The following is a 19,623-nucleotide window of genomic DNA, read 5'->3' on the forward strand; positions in this document are numbered from 1 at the left end:
CTCACACACGCACACACACACAGCTGAAGGTGGCGGCGGCGGCGGTGGTGGCGGCACCCGGGCAGAGGTGAAGGCTCTCACCTCAGCTCAGATGTGACCAGCCCTGCAGAGGAGAGCAGAGGAAAAGGAGAGCGGCAGAGAGGAGACCGGTGAGCTGAAATGGCCTGCCTGCTTTCAGCCTATCACCTCCCTCCGCCGCCGCACGCCCGGCGCGCACTGGCCACAGGGAGAGAGAGGGGCGAGAGAGGCAGCCGTAAAGCACGGAGAGAGGGAGTGAGCCGCTAAAGCCCACCCTGCTTGTCTCTTCTGTAAATATTAATTGCATTTCTCCTCTTCCACCCCCCCCCTCCCCCTCCGCGTCCTCTTTTATTCTCCTTTTCCTCTCTGTACTGAAAGAGGGAATAATTTCATTACATTAGGCCGGCCAATCCATTAAGGCCCTTTTACCGGCTCTGTCACTGAAACAATTTTATTAAAAGGAAAGCCTCCGTAAATCAACCCAGAGTCACGACTCAGCCTCTCGTTCCCCTCTCTATCCATCCTCCCCCTCTTCTCTTTTGCTTGCTTGACGACTTGTTCGCCGGACTCCCAGATGCACCCGCTGCCCCACCGCCATCCATCGTGGGCTTTTACTTTGATTTGCTCGTGTCCGGCTACCCCGCCCCGCCCTCCCCACCGTACACCTCTCATGAACCCAACAACCCTGAACCTCCTTTTCCTCCCTCCTCCTCTCTGTCCATTACATCCATCCATCCATCCATCCGTCCGTCCCTCCCACCGCCGGAGCACCGTCTCTGAGGTTAGTTGTTGATGCTGTTGCATTGTTGGAAACCAGAGAGCAGAAGCTCAGCAGGTTAATTCAGCCCGATGAGGAATGTTTCTGTCTACCTCGGATGTCATTAACAGCTGAAACTGAAGGGAAAAAAGTGAATCTCCAGCTGCAGTTTGTCTCTAAATGAGAGGTTTGATCAAGTGCTGTCAGGCCTTTAAGTTCTTGTGCAATTCATCGATTATAATCCAATTAATTTATTTAACCTAATATTTGCTAAAAAAAAAGGCCTCATTTTTAAAGAATTTTTAATTAATTGTTTTACCGTGGCATGGTAAAAGATGAAAATACAACAAAAAAATAACTTTATTAAGTTTTTTTTATTGTATGAAAAAACAGTAGAAACCGATCTAAAAACTATTGACCCTGAAATTCTCATTAATGCCATCTCGTGTCACAGTTAACACAACAGCAAGACAATAGGAAATACATTGGTGATTTATTAGCTTCCTAAATAATTTTTGTGAATTTGATCATTTTTAAAGACTGGGATAAAGCAGAGAAAGAGAGAGGAGAAAATAAGGAAAAGAGGAGACACGAGGGGGGTGACACTGGAGGAGTTCAAATGTTTAGACTTTGTTACTTTAAAACACACTTTTGTTTCATTATCTGGACAAAAACAAACAGTAAGAGGTGAAATGTCCATATGAAATGATGATGTTTCACTTATAGTGAGATGTAGCATTAAATTGTTTTTTGAGTTTTTAACATGTATGTGTGGCATCAAATGTAAGAAGAAATCATTTCGTTTTTGCATTTCTGAGTATTTCTCCTCTTAAATCAATCAAACTGTCTTGGACAGACTCTGTTTGAATGAATGATCTTCTTTCCATCAACAGCTCTGCTGCACATGCACTAAACCCTCATCTGTTCCTAGTGTCTAGTTCAGGTTCTGGAGAAGAGAAGATGGTATCTTCACATTGACTGCAGTCAAATGAGCTGCTGTAAAAGTTAGTGTTACGACGACTTGATTAATTTTCTCTAGAAGTTGACATTTTTCAGGGGCCATCCATGCACATTTTAAGGTTGCACGGTAGCCAGTGACCGTCGTGAATGATGCCATTACAAAATCAGGTGACAGCTGGGCAGATCAGCAGCTCTGACTGGACGACGGCTGTACATATCAAGTGCCACCGGCTTAGTAAAATCTGGCCATTGACTACGCCAACAATTAAAAAAAGTCTGGCAGCATCTCAAAATATTGCACGGTGGTTGTATTTGTGATCGTAGCATAAGCGGGATATTGCCTTTAAAGGTGTTCATAATAAATAAAAACTTACATAGTTTATCATCTACGTGCACCTAGGCCATCAATTTTTTTATTTTTGTCATTTTTCCCCCATAGATGAAAAATGTGATTAATGGGATAAAGAAAAAACTAAAAACATGCTAATTTGTCTATAAGTAAATCATTATTTTTAACAAGATTATTTGACATCCCTAGTTTGGTCTACTGAGATTAAAAGTAGCTTAAAGAGAGGTTCTGTGAAACCCATATTGGGAAGATAAATGAAACTGTTGTGCAGCATTTTCCCGTTTTACATTGATGGTTATTCTTTTGTGTTAAATTGTTTAATTGATGTTCCTAAGGACCCTTAGACCCTCAGAGGGTCTAAGGTTGGATAGAAACATCATCACATGGTGAGAGGGACACATGAGAAAGGAGTTTTTCAGGAATCAGGTGCATTCAGACACATAAACTGACATGCAGGTTCTTTTTTTTTTAGCTATACACTTCTCTCCAGACAAGAATATAAAAGCTTATCATTTTACCTTAATCCTTTCCTTCACAGATAATCCCTTTTTTCTTTTTTCTTGTCCTCTTTATGTCTCCATTCCTAATCCCCTTTTTCCTCTCTCTGGCACCATTTCCTCTCATCTTTGATTCCACTTCACCTTTTGTCTTCTCACACTCTACCTATCTGCCATTAATCCATTTTGTCTCACGGTTTTATTCTATCACCCTTTCAAATCTTTTTTTTTCTTTTTCCGCTAAGCTTTTGTGTCTCCCTCTGCAGCACCTGCTGCCTCAGCTCTGTCAGCTTTCAGCTATGAAGACGGGGATTCCTGAAGCAGATGCTGAAGTTTCATTCAGTACATTTAGTTCATGATTTTTATGCATGTATGTTCACAGCAACAATCTCAGTTTAAGAGAAATGTGTCACACCGATGCTTTAATGGGAGAACGGACAAACTCTGAGCTGCCACAGTAGAATCAAAGAACCATGTCTCTTCACTTTGTGATCCTCTGCTCTTGAAGCAGTTTTGCAATCATGGTCAAAACTGAGCAGCGTTTGGGTCTAATCTGTGCCAACAGGACGGTTTGACTAGCACAGGGGTCGGCAACCTTTAACAGTAAAAGAGCCGTTTGGCCTTGTTTTCCATTGATCAAAACCTAGAAGGAGCTGCATAGTCTTACTCTAAGAAACTTGGATTTGCATTTGCAGAGGTGGTCAAACTTTTTGGGTCACAAAGGGTTCTAAAATTTGAAAGACGGGCCAGACCAGACACGCAGAGTATTTTGGTCATCCACCTCATACGAGAAAGAAATAGCATAGAATCTGGACAAAACCAAGGCTTTAACTTTAAGACAGAACATTTTCAAGTTTTCATTTTAATTTTTTTCTCATTTTAGAGCCAATTTCACAGACAGATTGATGTCCCAAAATCGCAAACTTAGAGAAATGATGTTGGAATGATCTGAAAAATGACTGTCTGACTTGGAAAACACATAGGGAGACACCAGAGAATAAAACATTAATAAGGAAGATTGATATATTCTATTCCAGTTTGGCGGGACGGATTAAATAGTTAAACCATGGACCATGTTTTCCCATCCCGGTCCTAAGGGCACTTGCACATTCTGTGCACATCCCGGATGTGCAGCATTTCTGCACGGTCAGGAAGGAGCCAGTCCACGGACCTTACCAACAACTGTATGATAGCATCATTTACATGTCAAACACTTATATAATGCTTACAAATCCTTCAGGATTCATCTATCTACAACAATTATATTTTCCATTTTCCTTCCATTTTCTCCATAAGGTGGCTGCACAAACCTCAAAGGAACTGCATCTATGGCTTCCCTTCAGATGCGGCCACTCCTCTCTATGACCCTCCATGGATCTGGACAACCTAAAAACCCCCAATAACTGTACAGGTCTGCCCCCGCATCTGCCTGAGACTTTAGCAGACCCAGCTGGTCTCTCCCATGAAGTCATTGGTTCATCAATGCAATATATACTCCTGAGATTTCTTCAAGTGTCCTCCTGGACAAGGGTGTCCAAACCAAGGCGCTGAGGGCCTGTGTTCTACATTTTTTCTAACCAACCAGCCATTGAAGCTTCTATTTGGCTAAAAACACCCAGGTTATTAGCAGAAGATAAGGCAGGGTTTCTGGAAAACCAGCTGGAGGCCGGCCCTCAAGGCCTGGATTTGGACACCTCTGTCCTGGACCTTCTTCCCTTTTAACTTTGCTTCGGCACTTTCCTGGTATGATCCTTTACTGACACCGTTTGAGGTTTAATTTATCTTTATCCATCATCTAAACTTGCTTTAAGACTGTTTGGGGTCAAATGATTGCTGTAGTTCAGGGGTGCCCGTTCCTAAACCTGGAGAGGAACCACTCTACCTTTTTTTCCAGATCTCAAAGCCCTGCCAGATACTGATTATCTCAATCAGATGTCTTCACATTCTGATTGAATGAACACACCTGATTCAGGTAATCATTAGCAAGCAGTACATGGTACTGCTTGCTAATGAGCTGGGAGACAGGTGGTAGCTCTTTAGGACCAGGAATGGGCAACCCTGCTGTAGTCTATCTGGTTGAAGGTGGGGTACACTTTGGACAGTTCTGTTAAGAAAAGCAGTTTTAGTGAAGGACAATGGGTGGACGTTCTTAAGTATTCTTGCAATTCTTGTCACAATGCCTTACTAAGTGTTTCCCATTCTTACTGGATTACAACCAGTGTTGGCTGTGTGGTTTGAAGACTGGAACCACAGTTTCTCTCTGACACTGACCTTTACCATACAGAAACATCTTGTTTGGTAGTCTGGTGGTTTCGAGGCTTCCCTTATCCAGGTAAAAGTGTGGTAAGGATCTATCAATTCACCCGGATAGACTTCTGTGCCGCTTGTTGTTCTAAAGATCACATTCTTCACTGTAAAGTCAAAAATCTTTGCAAAGCAGTGTTTAGGATCCTGTATCCCTGGGGTCCAGTTTTTACTTTATGATACGCTCTTCACCAGACTGCTCCGCTGCGTCTGACAGAAGAGCTTAACTGACTTTGCTCTTGTTACAAGCAAGGCTTTGGATCTGAGAGGACCTTTTTTTTCTTTTCTTTTTGCCCACTTGTTATAAAAGAGCTGAGCATCTGTTGAATGATTTGAGTGCAAAATACAATGAGTGTGAGGAGCGTGAACATATGGTGAAGCCGTGTTTGCATTTTATGTAATTAAGAGGCCCATTTTTTTTTCAAGTAGCAAACCGGAATGCCATATCATTGGCATATGGATGGGAATAGCGCTACAGAAGTTATCTGTACGTTCAGCCTCACAGGGAACTGGAACGGAGGAGCATTTGTCATTTTGTCCAAAACTGCAGAATCATAGCATGGGCTCAAAGTGGAGACAACCACATATTATACTATTTGGCATAAAGCTTTGACTGTATACTGTATAAGAACTGGACTGAATGACCCATCCACATAAACAGGAAGTACCCACTGGTTCCAAGAAGCCAAAACCCCATAGACCTTAATAGAGAAATAAATAACTATATTCTATTAGTCAGAATAACCATCTTTGCTCTGATACTTTTTTCTTCTGAGATGTTCGTGTATATTTTTCTGTAATTAAAGTTACAAACTGACCAATCAGATGCCTCATTGAACCTAAGTGATCTTGTTTTGAACGTAGTAGGGGTGTGGCTTTCCAACAAGCTCACTCCTGATTGACTAGAGTGGTTTCCATAGAAATGATGACTCAGACAAACTCGGACCTATCAGTGCTTACTGATTATATCAGCCTAGAACAGGGCAGTGCCTGTTTCACCAAAAAATGGTCATTGAATTGATGTAATTTAATTGGAGCTGTGCTAAACCAATTCTCTTTGAATTAAAACACAGTCTAGTTCTCATATGCAGTCGATGGTTAATGGCCTGACATTAGGCATAAATTTCAATTTCGGCCTTTTCTTGAATTTTTGTCAAGAGAGAATTAAAACTCAAAGTTAGTAGACAATATTGTGTGAAATAGAATCAAACTCGCTTCTGTGATGAAGCTTCCAAGCTCGTCTTGTAAATGTCTTGCATTAAGGATTATTGACAACTTCCAAACAAAAATGATGGTGTATGACGTGATCAGAAGACTTAGAAGTGTTGGTTGTGTGAGACATCTGAAACAATGTTCACATGTAAGCCTGCAGTCCCCCATTCACCTCCGCGGAAGCACTGCGGAACAGTGTGCGGACGGTATCCGCTTCACCTCTAGTTCACACCAGACATATTTTTTTTTTCGCAATGGTTGACAGGCGCTTCTGCTCAGCTGTGGTTATTTAGAGCTTCTACAATTAATTTGACATCGTCCATCTTGACTTGTCGCCAACTGCTCTCTGCTGCTCTCTCGTTGATTGTGTTTTTAGACATTCAAACTCTCCCCCGCTCTGTAGTTGTCTCACTACGTCGAACGGTACGTGTATGTGTGTGTCTGTTTGTTTTTTGTGTGTTCTGCATTGTGTTTGTGTGTTTATTTTCATCTCTACAGTCTGTTTAGAAACAAAAATACATTAGCATTTCTTAATAGCTGTATTTTATTGTCAAAAGTTGGTTTTATTTTAAAATTTAGCGGATAATCCATAGATTATCTTGTTGTTTTAATTAGCAGATAACTTAATTTAAAGTAGTTTACATCTTTGGATATTTCTAAAATTTTCACATAGAAAGCCCAAAACTTTATAAATTATGTTATAATTTCATAAATTGCTCAGTTTTTTTTTTTTTTGGCTGCCAACGTTAAACAATCTAATTCTGGGACAATATAAAATACAATGAGTTTTTGTTAAATGAGTAGCATTGTATGCAAGTAAAAAATGCACATAATGCTGAGGAATAAGAAAACTTTAAAGTGGTATTGACTGGATTAAAGCTGAAATACACAAGCCTTCACATCAGCAGTCATTTGGCTTCATTGTCTGCTAATGCTTCCTTCGTCAACAGTCACATTCATGACTGCCTCCGATGAATCTCAGCAAATTCCATGACTTTGCTTTAAAGCTTTATCTTCAGCTCTTCAACTATGAAACTATTTTCTTTTATACGTTTGAGGACATTCTCACAAGAAGCCTCATATTCATAATTTTCTCAGAATTGAAAGTAACTAAAGGATTGAAATGGGTGGCCATGCACTTCATCTTCCATCTTCATCTATGGTAAATGATCCCATCATCAGTGATATGATTACATTCTTCTGACAGCTTTTTTCACCAAGAGTCCTGATTAGCACTGACAAGAATGGTATCAATCTAAGACGGGGACTACTTTGTGTGTCTGTCTGTGCTGTCTATATTTGCACCGTTGGGCTGCGTTCACGGTCCTTGTTGGGTTCTGTGAGTTCCAATCACGCATGTGTGTTGCACAGACATTAGACTGTTTCATCTTCTTCCATATAATTAGTTAGTGCGTTTAATCATGTCTAACAGAAGACCTGTTTGCAGTCAAATTTGCAGCTTTCCTGTGGAGCTGAGTTAATCACACAAACACAACAGTAACACAACTGCAATAATCCTTCGCTAGGAAAACTGTTGCAACATCATCATGCAAAACAGATATTTACAAAATGTTGCTATGAGTGATGAAAAAGTTAAATATAATAGTCATGTGTTGTCACAAATGCAAAGTACTTGATCTGTTCCATAGATGAATGTAATTACTAACTATTCATTGTATAGAATTGGTCCATGTCTTTTGGTTCTGTAGTTCATTATCATTCCACTAGAGGCAGTAGAAGAACTTTTCCTGCTCATTTCAAAATGTCCACCTCCTTGAAAACTCAAAAACAGTTTTGGCGGGAAAAAGTGTTGCTAATTTTATGAGCAAAAACGTACCTAAACTTACTAATCACCCAATGTGTCATATTTAATACTATCTGTATCTCATTGAGATTGAAAATGTGTGGATTTTATCAAACACAAAAACACCCGTCTTGCTTATTACTATCATATTTTTTATTTTTTCCTGTCAATTCTGTGATGGATTTTACAGGGTAAAGCAAAAAGTAATTTTGAATGAATACATTTTTTTTCTTATTAATTTTCATTTAAACCACATTCAACTACTGGAAAATTCTTGTGCATTTGTGGGAGCAGGAATTCAAATAAAAATAAAACATTAACTTTTCCCTGCAGATGAAACTTTTTTTTTCAAGGTTTCTGAATTTATCAGCTTATTTTACATTAGAACTATTGAATTTATTCTTCACCGCTTGCATTTATGTGCAATAAATTGAGAAGGTTTTGGCTTGGGAATGGTCATTTTGCTTTCAGGGTCGTTCAAGGAACATGAAATCAGCATTACAATAGATTCATTTACGTTAGGCAAAATCTGACCGAGAGGAAATGACTTTTTTTTCTAATACTTTTTTTTTTGCATAAATTAATCTTAGCTTGACAAGAGAAACCAAATGAGCAAAAAAAATAAATAAATAAATAATAATAATAAAACCGAAAGTGTTTAACTAACTTCAAGATTATTTAAAGTTTCCAGTAAAACATTATTGTTGTTAAAAAAGAAAGTAATTTCAACTCGTGAAAATGTTGGATATAGTTTGCAGTTTCCTGACAAATCTTTCCATCTCTGTTCAAAGCAAAGCAATGGCCTTACTTGCATGTTTAGAGATGCTAATGACATAAAAGATGGTGGGGAATCGTTCCTGCATCTAATTTTCATAAAACTGGGATCTTTTTTGGTATTTTGTGGGGTTTTAATTTTTTCTATGATTAAATAGACTAGAATACATTTTATATTTTGGCCCATTTTCATTTTCAGCTCCAGATATTAAAAGCTAGAACTGTGACAACCATAAAATCAAGTCAAGGGGAACGTCTGCATCCACACAACACTACAGGTGTGTGTCTTCCTGTGCATGCAGACAGCCCAATGTTCTCACCTTCCTCTGCTGAGCCGTGGCTATAATTCAAACAAACAGCCATCCTGCACTGCATTTTGGGTAGGAGAGCGTGAAGTAGGGAGATGTTTTACAGCTGAGAAAAGAAAGTGGAGGAATCAGGAAGGACAGGAATGAAGCAGTGGAGCCAGAGGGTGGCTTTCATTAATTTATCTATTGCCAAACTGCTTTTGTAGCTGTGTTCTGTAATTTGCAAAAGAATTCTATATTAGTTTCTCTAACCACATTGCTCCAAATCCCCTGGAGGTACTGGGAGATACAGTTTTGATCCAGATTCCAGTTCAGACGAGAAAAACGAGACGTTCATGGATCTATTTGTTTGTAGGTGGATGCATCAGAATGGAGCGGAGCAGGGTGCTCGTATTCTTTTCCTCTGCTCCTGATTCACAATGATTTGGATAAAGAAATAAACAGAAATGCAAGTTTTCTTTATTTTATGTCATCCATCATGAGACACATGACTATGTAAAAACACAAAAAATAAACTTTCATCTGAGTGTGTCTTTAATATCAAAAGTATCTTCATAGCTGTATTAAACTAAACACAACTAAGGTTTTGTGTTGTTTAAAATGATCTACAGCCAGGTTTCAGCGACTCTTTGTCCCAAATATTGCCTCTTCTGCTCAAAAATAATTACTGTAGGTTGTAAATTCACCTACTGCAGTATAACCAAAGGATTTATTTATACTTCACGTGGTCACAAAGGACTTTTGGCCCTTTTTTTTGTCCTCACTTTTTTTCTTCTCTAAAGTGTGTGAGAAAAATTCCATGAGGTCCACTAAAGCCTTGCGTTAATCACTTGATAATGTGGCGTGACCTGTATGTAATCAATCTGTGCCACTGCTGACGTCTAAGGGAAGCCCATGTTGCTTTCACTGCAGCCTTCAGGTCTTTCATGTTTTTGAATTGTCGGTCTCAGATCTTTCTCTTCACAATAACCCAAAGATTTTCTCTGATTTTTGCCTCGGATGAGCTGGATGGCCAGTCCGTCACATAGTCACCATTGTCCTTAATCAACTAACTAGAACTTTTGGCAGTACAGATAAAAAGTGATAATAATCTGATAATAATTGGTGCTGTGGATTTTGGGGTTATCCAGGCCCATAGAGGGCTATGGATAGGTGGGCTGCATCTAAATGGGAGGACAGGAGTGTCTTTTAGTTCTCTTGAGGTTTGTGTGGTCACTTTAAGGGATGTCATGAAGAGGCCATCCATCCATCTATTTTCTAAACCACTTTGTCCCTTTCGGGGTCACGGGGATAGTGAAGCCTAACCCGGCCACTTCTGGGCGAAGGCAGGATTCACCCTGGATAAGTCACCAGTCGGTCGACCTTCTTGCTATTAGGCAAGAGCGCTAACCCATGCAGTCCATCATGAAAATGAAAAATTCTACTGTCATGCGTGTGGTAAGTGTATTGTGAGGTTTTGTAAGAATTGACATGTTCACTACCTGTTGCACGCAGCAAACATGTGTATAAACATTTTTTGGAACTAGATTATTGAGTGGTCAAAGACCTTGATATTTCATTCCTGCCCCATACAGGTTAGCCTGTGTTTCACCCACAGATACCCCATACCCACCCACAAGGACAGCTGTAACTGAGGATTTAGACAAGACACAATTTTCAATCTACACATTGGAGAACCAACTTTTAGTGCATGAGTGAGAAACCATACCAATCACATGGGAAAGCCACTTTGACCTTTGCAGATCTAACGAGAGGAGTCTTTGTGGCGAGACATAAAAAAAATAAAATAAAATAAAGATATAATAAACCATTAGAAAATACCAGACGATCCCCAAGATTTGATTTTCAAAATCAGATTAGATAAGACCGGATATGAAAGGTTAAGCATTCATCGTTAGACGAAAAGGAAAATTTGTTTGTTCCAGGACTGTTACAGCCTGTTTCTTCTATCAGTTCAACCCCAGCTCTATCACTGAAAGCTTGACTGACATGTTCAGCTTAGAAGAATGACAAGACCACAGGTCAGCATCTGGAGTCAGCACTGTGAGCACACACACTCATGAAGACTGCAGTCGTGGTCTCTGCCAGCAAGTATTGGCTGTTCAAGCACAGAAAAGTGGGTTAAAATGAGTAGACATTATGTGTTCGATACCAAGGTTTGTTAAAACTAAAAAATAGTAAAATCTGTTTGATTCCACACTGACCACAAAGCTGCACGAAAGCAAACAACTGAAAAAATAAAGGAGCAGAAAAGAGCCGTGGTATGAGGAAGAGAGTGAGCTCGATGGCAAAAAGAGAAAGACAGATTGTGAGAGCGCCAGAGAGGGGAGAGACACAGACAAAGTAAGAAGGAGAGAGACATATGAGAAAATCAATGCAGTGTCCACCAGGGACAGAATGTCACGACAGTTTTTTTACTCCGTGGCATAATGGAGGGTTTGAGCCTTTTACTGCAGGAGTCACCTTGTCTAATGGAGGGACAGATGAAGGAGTAGTGGGTGGTTGAGAAAAGGAGAAGAGAGGAATAAGGGACAGGAGGGATCTGAAGAAATAAAGTTAGACATGAATAAGAAGAGGAAAACAGAATGAGAAGGAAGAGAAATGAAAAACTGCAATGAGCTAAGATATGGGTAACAGGAGAACAGATTTTTGGGGGGTTAAAAAGACTGATGAAAATGATGTTTTTTTTATATTTTTCCTGATAATGGAGGATATATCCACTTGCTATTTCTTTACTCAAGTCAATGTGAATTAGGATCAGAGAAAAGCCTGAAAGAGATTGTATTTGTGATGTAAAAAATACGCTTGGTGGGCCACAAGCTCCCTGCTCTGAACTTGGGGTGGGGTTGCTCCGAGGCAATGGTTCCACCCCCAACTACTGTGTACATTTTTAATGCGACTTACACACCACGCTAAATGGGAATTGTATGGTGTTCCAGTGACGTGCAGTCAGGGGAGGCGAGTGAGGCTGTGCCTCACCTGCAAAATATAGCTTAAAAATACATAAATTAAATAAGAGGCATATTATATTTCATTATTAAAAATAAAAATCAAATATTAATTTTTAGACGTGTTTATTCTATGATTGCTTTTTTTCAGTTTGTGTTTTCAATGTTTCTTTGGTAAAAAAAAAAAAAAAGTAATAGCGAATTTATAAGTTTCCTGATGAAATCCACAAGAAATCAGCATGCGCTGTACTTTTCTTGTCTTTCTATAATCATAAAAGATGCTTTATTTTTTCATTACTTTATTTTTCTATTTCTCGCTATCCGTCTGATTACATTTGTACCAGTTAGTGACTCATTTAGTCTTTTTATCTGCTAAAAAATGCGCTTTAGAAATACACTAGTTGAGGCAGGCAGTACGCATGGATCAAGGCAGAGGGCGCTGGTGAACCCAGATTATGTGACACCACCGCTAAAGAATAGTAGAGTTAGCAAATCAAGTGCAGAAGTACAGATATTCTTTAATATATTTCCCCTCTTTTTCTAAATGAAGGATTATTTTTCTAAACTCAGGAATTTTTGGAGACCTGTCAGTGGACAGAGAGACTTTTAAAACAGAAAAAAAGGAACATTTTTACAAACAAGTTATTCGTGTGTTCCTTCAGAATTCATTTATAAGTAAAAGTTAGTCAATATTAACAATTTTTTATGATTTCTTTTTCTATGCAAAACCTTGTAAATGGTAGAAAAATGTTGAAATTCAATTATAAACAGCACACATTAACTATTGTCAATCAAATGGTGAATAAGCTACAATGTAGGGTTCATATGTTTGTAAATCTGACTGATAACATCAGTGCTTCACAAGTTGTTGTCAGTCTTTCTGTTGTCCCCCCTGTGTCTCCTCCTCCTACACAGGTGCAGGTGTTTTGGAATGTGGGAGTTCTGGATAAAAGCTCAGCCTGAGGACCTCAGAAAAGAGCTTCTTCTAGGACTTCCTGTCGGGTTCAGCGCCAATGCTGCATCGCGGGACTTTCTGCGTACTCCCGGCTCTCAAGCTTTAACTCCTAAAAAGTCTTTAAGCACATTAAAGTGTTTTTCGGTGCTAAAATCGGTTCCATCTTCCCGTTTCTTTGTTAGAGCCAGTTGTAACATTGTGAACCTCGCCGCACGTCACTGTGGCGTTCACACTGGACCATCCGTACCTGACACTGTTGCAGTACTCACAGTTGGAGGAGGCTTGGTGCAAAATGTCAAAGTGGTACAAATCTCACCAATATTGCTCCTTTACAGCTCTTTTCTGTTATATGAAGGACTGGGTGTGATTATTCATTTATCCTCCATGATCAATTTTAACATGCTTTGTGTTTTGAAAAAGACACTACCTATGAATCACAACCAAATGTAAATCCCTGATTGGTCAAAGTTGAATTGACTTAACTTAACTAAGTATGTATCTTGTATGTAGAGCCTGAAAACTGACTTAAAAAGTTGCATAGTGACATGCAGAACCCATGTTTCCAACAACCAGTGGGAACATAGCGGAATGAAATACTGCCGCTCTGCAGAAACTATGTCCTCGAAAACGACACAAGTTTTTAAATTTTAGCTAAAAACGGCATGATCGTTATTGAACGACCACTGGGAACACTTTCATGATGGATCAAAAGATGATCGAGTGGGACTTTAAGGATACGGAGTGATAGGACATGTGATGGTAGAGGACGCAAAATAATTTGAGAGGTAAAAAAAAGATTGTAAATGTGTAGATAAAGGGAGAAAAATTATCTCCTTAATCTAAAAACTGGTTATATTATTTATTTATTTATTTATTTATTTATTTACATCTTCCAAGTGTTGGTTCTGGAATCCGGAATCCCTTGACAGGTGTGTTGATGTTATTTTCAGTGATGAAGCTCTTCCTCATTAATGCTTTCATGGACACATTTTCAAAATGTGGCCCAAATGTTGTTTCCTAAATGTGAATTACTGAGTAAAGCCTACGTTCACTTATGTTCAAAATGAGAGAGAAAAAGTCATAAGCGTTGGTTTGTATGAAACTTTATACCAAATCACAAAAGATTCTCAAAAACCAGAGCACAAGGGGTTTATCACAGAGAACAATGTGTGCACACAAATGGAAAACTCTGATGAAAAGAACATGTTTGCACATTCTGAGCACACAATTTCACACATGAATTCCCACAGTTTCATACATGCCCCTGCAACCTGTAGCTGCTTTCGGCCTCACTCAGGTGTGTAACTTGTGCATGCCAGGGTGGTGCAGGTAATAAACCAAAAAGTGCTCACGCACTGGCTAAAACTGCACACGACAGTAATATCAAACACAAGGTGTTGTGAGGTCAGAGCTTCAATGAGATACGCTCTGCAGCTGCTTGCTTTCTGGCACAGAACCTGGAATGTTTGTACCACAGAAGAGAGTTTGAGGTCAAAGAGGTGAAGAGATGTGTTTTGTTTGGATTGGACCCCCCAGTGAGAGCCAAGAGAGGGTTAGAGGATCAGAGACCAGCCTGAAGTCAGACATCTGAGGCCTGCATGGTCACAAGAATGACCTCTTTTTTATTATACAGGTAAACCCAGACTACGTACATTTAGTGACATTTAACTAAAGAGTAGTTTTTTGTGTAGCTTCAATACAAAACAGTTGTGTTTGTCTGTTGCTGCAAAAAGGAAACAACCTAAATTAAATTAAAATTTGAAACCCAAAATGTTTTCTGTGTTGCTTTGGCTCAAAATTCTTCAATAATGTCTGTAATAAATGTTTTGTCCTTTAAAGTCCCACTCCGATCATTTGTTTTGATCTACTGTAAAAGTAGATGTCCCACACATGGACAGGGGGAGTGAGGACCAAGACCGAGACTATGTGATTAGGGGTTTACCCTTTTCACTTTATGCCACGGCTGCCCCATCTAAATAGAATAGAGCTGTCCACCCCTCGTCGAAAGGGCTCTATGTAAATATGCATAGATGGTTCATAAGCTGAACCTGTTTCACCAAAAGCTACACAACAATTCAAATCTTCTGTTTTTATTTACAATCTAAACTGCATTAACGACTTGTTTAAAGTGGCAGATTCAGGTATGGGTCCTGTGAGCAGCCAATCACCCAGAGACAGCATGTTTTTGGACTTGGGTAAACTCCACATTGAAGTTTCTCAGGTGGGATTTGAACCAGAGTACTAACCACTGGACCACTGTGGAACCCGAAGAGAGGCCAGTCACATCTTTACATTATTCTCTATCGTTTATGATCCACACATCACATATTGACGTTTGGTTAAGGACCGCTATGTGTCAAAAATGGACAGTTTGGGTGTCCCTAATTTGTTGTTTTTTGACATGCTGGCTGTTCCCATTAAATCATGGGTCCCGGCCTCTGGGCCATGAACCAGAACTGGTCCAGTACCGGGTGTAAACCACACTGGCACCCTAACCCAGTACCGCTAGCCTAGCCCTAACACGTCTGGGTCGGTTCGTGACTGGTACTGGGTTGGGTCTGATACCTGGTACTGCGTCTGGTACTGCGTCCGGTGCCTGGTTAGGGTACCTGTAGTGGGTTAGGGTACTGGTACTAGCCGCATCCTGAGGATCATCGATACCATGTCTGGTACCTCATCCCAAGGGTTACGGACACTTGATTTTCGATGAGTTTGGGACACCCAAAACATCAAAAAGGGGCGCGGAGGGGTCCTTTATCATGCATCAAAATGTGTTGTTGTGATTGAGAATATTCAGACCAAATATAAGACAACGGTCACATTGTAGTGCTCTTTATCTGGTCTGGAGTAGGAGCCAAACGGAATCAACATCACACAAAACTATTTATTCTAATAATTTTATAAAGATGAGGAAGAAATTTATATAAATACAATATATTTTAATGGAATTCAAAGGAACTTAAAAAATGTAAAAACTAGCGTTTGTGTCATTAAGTCTTGTGTCAGGTCAGCGTGTTTTCATTCTGTTCTCGCCATGTCTGTCTTCATCGAGTTTGCTTACTGAGGACGCCCCTCCAAGTGGTCTGTTTACTAGTTTGAGGTACAATTGATCAGCTCTTATTGACCAGAAGGATCGATTATGCAGCACATTGATCACAGTATTGGTGATTGGGACAATGTGAATAAATGACAGGGTTCTATTGAAAACTTCGTGTGAGGACGAAGTGTAGACAGGAAAGCAGAAAAGGAGCGAAATTCAGAAAAATCCACTTCACCTTTAACTTTTTCTTTTTTGGAATATGCTCCTTTTGCATGTAAAAGTATTTCTTCTGTTCTGCTTCTTATCCTTGAAGTCAATATCATCAGTTCTTGTGGTGATGCCTATCGCTGTAATATTCCGGCTCTTTCAGTTCCACATAATAACTACAATTTATCAGATTTATCTCACTTTCGACAATTTATCTCACTTAGAATAGGACGAGTTGCTACAGGAGAGTCTTTGCCTGTCCACAGCAATGATGCTACAAATTCTCATAAAAGTATTGTTTTGACATTGTAACATTGGTAAATCTCTTTAGGGTGTTAAAATATTACAGAACTGAGTTACTTTATGGGTGGTTGACACAGTTTTTCCCATTCAAATATGAAGATAACCTTCCTTCAAATCCAAAAGAGAGATACAGTAGAGTTGTGTTTTTAAAGCTGATATAACAAGAAAATAAATTTACTTTAAATATTACAAAAAACAACAGAGTATACAAATTAAATGTGTTTAAATATAACAATTTTGACATATGCTGATGATACAGTTCTTTAAACGCATAGAAAGAACCTTGAAGTAATTAACCAAATATCAATTTTAATTGATCAATTGTCCTTAATGAGTGTAGTTTGCATGGTTCATGTACGTGTTGATTTACTTCTTGCACTTCTTACTGTTCTCAGATCAGCATCGTAGCGTGCGTTTGTTTGTCTTTATGTGCCTCTTCAGTGAACTGGCGAGTTGTCCAGGGTGTTCTCTACTTTTAGCTAACGGTAACTGGGATAGGCTCCAGCAAACCCAAGACCCCAAAGGAGGGTTCGCAGAATTAATGGATGAATGAAATGCTTTTACAAGAAAAATACAACATATATGCTTTTCCAACCAAATAAAGCTAAAACTTCTCCCATACCGTAACTGTAATAAAAAAAATAAATAAAAGAAAACTTGCAAATATGGAGGGGTAATATTTATGTATAATTTAAAATCCTACAAATAGCTTCAAAAAAGACATTTAAAAATGCTATTTAAGCCAATAATACACCTTGTTGAATTTCAATGCATGAGAAATTCATTGACAACAGAGGGAGCTAAAACGTACATACATACAATGTTTCATCTGTCATTTAGATGGTCAAGCAAATAAGGACCGTTAAACTTCTGGAGTGTCTATAAACAATTGAAGATTCCTAATAAGAAAACACAACAGCGTCTTCAAAACATTACTAAATACAGGAGGTCAATTTCGAAAGTTAGGTGAGATGATGAGATGTGTTGTTGGAAGATTGTAAGCTCAGTTCACACCCATGCGTTCATGTGTCCTTGGCGTCGACGTGACCCTGAACCCCACATTGTTTCTGGTGTTCACCAGTAGTTCACCATCAGTCTTGTGTGTGGGAAGGGGTGAATAGGGATGTGACTCTAAAGCACTTTGGGCCTTCTAAGAGGGTAATTAAGTTCTAAATAAGTATATATCATTTACTATTTATTAATTAATCTGTAGCGAACATTATCGATCAAATATTTGGCTACTGAAAAGTAAAATGGTAAAAAGGAAACCAAAGGGAATAAGTATAAGTAAGGTGGGTTACTATACTCACAGGTTCTTCACACCAGTGATTCCTCTGAAAGCTTTCCTGGGAACTGCTTGGATCTGGTTCTCACTGAGGTCCCTGCAGAGACAGAGAAAGAGTCTTACACAAAGTATACAGAGCACTTTCATATACAGAACTCAAAAGCCCCAAACGTTTCATCACGCCACATGCACGCCACACTAGCGTGCACACAAATACTTCTAATTTCAGAACAAAGGCACAGAAGGAGAAAGAGGGTGATATGACATTTATGATCAGCGAAACAATTTGATGCAATGAGCTTCAAAGACAAAAGGAACGATCAGAAATATTGTTGGCAAGAGGCCATCTGCTGCCTTCAAGTGTGCATGTGTGTGATTAATGGGCAGGCAGAGACCAAGCAGAAGTGTGTGTTTCACATGTTTGTAATTGACACACAAGTCTTTTTTTCTGAGAAGCTAAATAACTCAAGACCACATGTTTTCATTAGAATCAAACATCATCTATGATTCCTCCTTTAACGTAGAGAACAAGGCAACACATACAGCTGCCTCATCAACTCTCCGCTTCGTCGTCCGTATCGAAAAACCTATCTGAGCTAAATGATCTTTGACATGACACGATGGCTCAGACTTAACTCCATTAGCGGTGCCGTGTTGGAAGAGGGCCTGGCACACAGGCAGGGATCAGAAAGCGTAATGTAATTACAGAGAGAGAAGGAACGTATGAAAATATCAGACAAGCTAATCACCCTATACTCCTGCTGGTCAGGCCTGAGCTAAACACTACTTGCAGAAAGTCAATCAGCGGCAGTACAGTAATACATGACCGTGCATGTTAAACAGCCAGCATACACTTTGATAATCACAACAGAGCAGCAGACCTTGGCCCGGACTCCCCTTTTTTGACTCTTTGATGCACACACACACACAATATGGAAACCTGCCAGACTTTATGGAACAAAGCAATTATACTTTAGCTTTATTCGTTTCATAAACTTAACAACAAAGAGGTGATTTGAGTGAAACACCCCTGAGGGGGGAAAAAACACTCCAGTACGTTTATGCTGTTCATATTAAACGACTTCAAACGAACATGCTTCATGTAACAACGAGCAACATTTGTTGTGTATGAGTCCAGAACTGATCAACGTTTTGTTTTGCGTCAAAATACAAAAACTAAATTTGATTAAACCAACAGACTTTCCCTTCAGTCTGACGTTTCTGCCACACAGACGGAACACAAGTGTTCCTCGATTTCCCTCTGCTGATCTGAATCAGGTCTGCTGTAGGAATAGAGAACTTCTATGGTGTTAAATTTAAGCCAAAAGTCTTCGACGAGCGTATATCAAACTGTGCAATGAACGTTCCACAGGCTCAATTCTGCCTCCATGAGCGCTCCTGTAGTCCTACAGAGAACCACCTCTGCCCAAGTTCATGTAAAAAAAGCACAATTTAAACCTGCGTGTGATTGGCCACGTTATACTGACGCCATATCTGGATCCATATAACATTTGTTTTTCAAAGTAAAATAAACAAACAAATAAAAAATGACTAATTCATAAAAACTGATACATTCTTTGTATTCCTACTAAAGTATTAAATCAAAACAAAGAACTTTTAAATTCAATATTTTATTATTTCTGAAAAACCAAACTACTTCTGCTCCACCCATAATAAATGCTTAAATTCATTTTCCAAGAATTCCTCTTTTTTTTTGTTTTCCCCACCCTGTGATCTCACACTTTTCTTAGAAAATTAATTTAAACATTCATTATTTGTTTGGTTCATTTTCAATATTTAAGAAAATGAGAACATTAAGAATGATTTGTTTTACTACAGTAGTGTAGAAATTGATAAATAAATAAAGCAGCAAATAAAGCATTTCCCCCCTTTTTCATCTTT

General features: G+C 39.2%; 1 protein-coding gene across 2 annotated transcripts in view; it reads right to left on the minus strand.

Annotated features, from left to right (window-relative positions):
* Positions 1–19,623, minus strand: part of slit3 (slit homolog 3 (Drosophila)) — a 301,951-nt gene that overhangs the window by 126,877 nt on the left and 155,451 nt on the right. The window contains exon 5 of one of the 2 annotated variants that reach the window (XM_024283656.2): positions 17,747–17,818. In XM_024283656.2, coding sequence (XP_024139424.1) covers positions 17,747–17,818 — 72 coding nt within the window. Of the gene's footprint in view, positions 1–81; positions 770–17,746; positions 17,819–19,623 lie in introns of those variants that run through there. The other variant, XM_036214006.1, reaches the window with a different exon arrangement.

This window comes from Oryzias melastigma, linkage group LG10 (genome assembly GCF_002922805.2).
Source record: "Oryzias melastigma strain HK-1 linkage group LG10, ASM292280v2, whole genome shotgun sequence".
Classification (NCBI taxonomy): domain Eukaryota; kingdom Metazoa; phylum Chordata; class Actinopteri; order Beloniformes; family Adrianichthyidae; genus Oryzias; species Oryzias melastigma.